Source organism: Cannabis sativa, unplaced genomic scaffold (genome assembly GCF_029168945.1).
Source record: "Cannabis sativa cultivar Pink pepper isolate KNU-18-1 unplaced genomic scaffold, ASM2916894v1 Contig7, whole genome shotgun sequence".
Lineage (NCBI taxonomy): Eukaryota > Viridiplantae > Streptophyta > Magnoliopsida > Rosales > Cannabaceae > Cannabis > Cannabis sativa.
This window is the reverse complement of record NW_026870043.1, coordinates 86,553-90,029: the sequence shown is the minus strand read 5'-3', so window position 1 is coordinate 90,029 and position 3,477 is coordinate 86,553. Positions and strand designations below refer to the sequence as shown.

Sequence of the window (3,477 nt, the reverse complement as noted above, 5' to 3'; positions counted from 1 at the left end):
ACCTTAGGTTTTGACTCACTGCTGTGGGTGTCGTAAATATTTAGTAAATGAAATTATAATTAGTACATAACTGTTTCATTTTCCAAAAAGAAAAATAAGGATCACTGCTGGTTTTAAATAATATATATATATGTCATATAATTAATTAGTGTAAAGAAGGAAATTTCTATTATGAGTACATACATTGAAACCAAAAACCCAAAATATAATTAATGAGGCTATAATAAGCTAGTCCAAAACAAAAATAAGTACATTTATATTGTATAATTAAATAAAAAAAATAAGGGCGGAAAAGCCGCTTGAACCAACCGACAGACAAGGAGAAGCATTGAGTTAGTTTTCTTGGCTTGGAATTGAAGGGATATGAATAGGTATGGCAGTTAGAACCACTCTCTCTTCTCTCTTCTCTCTTGCGCTCTTTCACTCACTACTCATTCTTTCTCTCTCTCATTATTTTTTTCACTCTCTTAGACACATGTTCATCATAATAAACATTTCTATTTTAAAAAAATTAGCATCAGACAATATCACTGAATGTGCGGACATCCTTAGCCTTAGAGCTTTATGTTGTTTCGACTCGGCGGCGCCACCAGTATACTACACGGTCGTGGAAAAAGTCTCTTAGCCTTCTCCCTCCTCCCACTTGTCACACAATTATACACTATGTACTCTCAGTCCTCTCAATGAAACTCTCTCTCATCCACAAATTTCACAGGAACCAATACTCCAACTAAAAACAAGGAGACTACTGGTGCCTCTTATTGTTATTATTATTATCACCATTTGTTTTTTTAACACCATACAACTCAACACCACCTTTCACTACAAGAACAAACTCCTCTTCCTCTCTCTTCCATTATCACAATATATACTACTATCTCTCTCTTTGTTTCTTTACTATAAAAATTTGAAGACGATTTGTTTTTGTATATTTATTTAATAAATAGATATATATTAATCGATAGATGTATGCATGGCTTTGATTGTGGACAAGCAACAACAACAAACAAACTTGAAGCACTTCTGTAGAATTTGCAAGAAAGGTTTTGGGTGTGGGAGAGCATTGGGAGGGCACATGAGAGCTCACGGAATAGGCGACGAGAGCAGCCACCTGGACGAAGATGACGCCGCTAGCGATTGGGAGGAGAAGCTTGCCTTGGGCGACATTCCGGCTACCAACAAGCGAATGTATGCCTTGAGAACCAACCCTAACAGGCTGCGGAGTTGCCGGGCCTGTGAGAATTGCGGCAAGGAATTCATGTCATGGAAATCTTTTCTTGAGCACGGTAAATGTAGCTCCGAAGATGCCGAGTCTCTCCTATCTTCACCAGAGTCCGACGGTGATGAAACGGGCCGAGGGAGGGGCTGCAATTGGTCAAAAAGAAAAAGATCATTCAGAGCAAAAGTTGGGAATTTGGTAATAAATAACTCCTCTCATATTTGTCCTTCTAGTGAGGATGAAGACTTAGCCAATTGCTTGATGATGTTATCGAATGCTGCTGTTGATCCTTTAACGGCCGCTGAGCCGGAGGAGTCTTGTGCTTCGGCAAGCAGAGAAGAAGAGCAAATTCGAAGAAACACCATCAGCTTCAACATTGCACCAATATCATTTAGGCTTCCGGTTGAGAATAATCGCAATCTTAATAATAGTAACATCAAAGCCAAAGCAGTAGCCAAAGGTAATTTGTTCGAGTGCAAGGCATGCAAAAAAGTCTTCAATTCCCACCAAGCTTTAGGCGGACATAGAGCCAGTCACAAGAAAGTGAAAGGCTGTTTCGCTGCCCGGCTAGACAACGTCCAACTGGATGATAGCCTTCCCTCCGTCATGGCCGATGATGATGCTATCACCCAGGACGAATTTTTCCCTACCAAATCAAATTCAACCTTACAATTGGATCATCACCACCGCTCCAATTCCCCAATAGCCTCCACATCCAAACGAAAATCAAAGGTTCATGAGTGTTCCATATGTCACCGAATTTTCTCTTCCGGACAAGCTTTAGGAGGCCATAAAAGGTGCCATTGGATCACATCCAACACTACTGCTGCAGCGGACACTTCAGCGGCTTTGTCTAAGTTCCAACAGTTTCAAGAAAGCATGGAACTACAAATTCATCATCATCAAAGCCGGCTAAGGAGACCCAAGTTCGAGGGTAATGCTGATGATAATGATAAAGATGAAGCCCTTGATTTGAAACTCGACCTCAATTTGCCGGCACCAGGGGGTGGTGATATGGCAAGATCAGCTAGAACAGATCATCACCATGGGATCAGTAGAGCGGTAGTAGTACCAAGCTTTGAGGTGTCAACAGAGATTTACCTGCAGCCGTGGATGGGGCCACCGAAAGACGATCATCAAGAAGATAATCATCATCAACACCATAGAGAAGTTGACAATTACGTGATTAACAAGGAAGAACACAACAACAACAACAACAACAACAACAACAACAACAACAACAACAACGACAACAGTAATAACATCATTATTAACACAAACAACAACAACAACAATACTACTAGTAATGGAACTTATACTATGCAGAATAATATTATGGTGGAAGATGAAGCTGACAGTAAGGTGAAATTAGCAAAGCTAAGTGAGCTTAAGGATATTAACGTTAATGAGGGTTCCTCTCCCTGGTTGCAGGTAGGGATTGGTTCAACGATTGATGTTGTTGGAGTTGGCCCTTAATTAAAAGTGAGGACTTTTCTCCATTTTTCACTTCTCCTTTCCATTTTTTTTTTAAATATATTGAGAAACTGTATAATTAGAGTACTTAATATAGTTCATATAATTGCTACAAAAAAAAATTTATATGTATACAGTTCATATATAATTAAATACTTTATTATTAATTCTTGTTAATTTAAATTATTGTAAATGTTGGTTGGGACAACGGGCCCAATCTGATCATCCAAACTTATACCAGTCATCAATGTATTCTTAATAAAAGAAAAAAAAAAAACAAATTGTATTTATTTGATTCTTTATATAAGGGTGATCCATACAAACATATTATACATAATATTTAATACATCTTGGTGTTCTTGAGCGATATGAGTTCAACACATATATTATATATAGAAATGTTAAAAAGTACTTGTGATTTATGGCTAATACTTTTTTAAATGTGAATATCAAGTAAGTATCGGTTATAGATAGTTTAATTTAAAGAAATATTACTAATCAATTACAAAGGGACATGTCTAAAAGTGCTAGAGATAAATTATGTGTAATAACAATGTTCTATTATATATTATACAAAAATATATTACGGTATTAATTATTTGGCTAATAATTAGTAAAGTGTGTGTTTTCTTAATTTAATTCTATTATTAATTAGGAAATTAAGTCGCGTTTACTTTTATAAATTTTTTATATATTTTTTTATTTTACTTATTGAGTTATATAATCTAAATTATAACATTTTGATGTATTGTATTATAAACAAAGTAATAGTATTAAAATTAGAA

General features: G+C 36.1%; 1 protein-coding gene across 1 annotated transcript; it reads left to right on the top strand.

Moving 5' to 3' along the window:
- The first annotated feature begins 228 nt into the window (after positions 1-228).
- On the top strand, positions 229-2,990 carry LOC115715815 (uncharacterized). Its single transcript, XM_030644486.2, has one exon. It carries the CDS (start codon positions 974-976, stop codon positions 2,693-2,695), a length of 1,722 nt encoding a protein of 573 aa, XP_030500346.2. The 5' UTR covers positions 229-973; the 3' UTR covers positions 2,696-2,990.
- Positions 2,991-3,477: the final 487 nt, after the last annotated feature.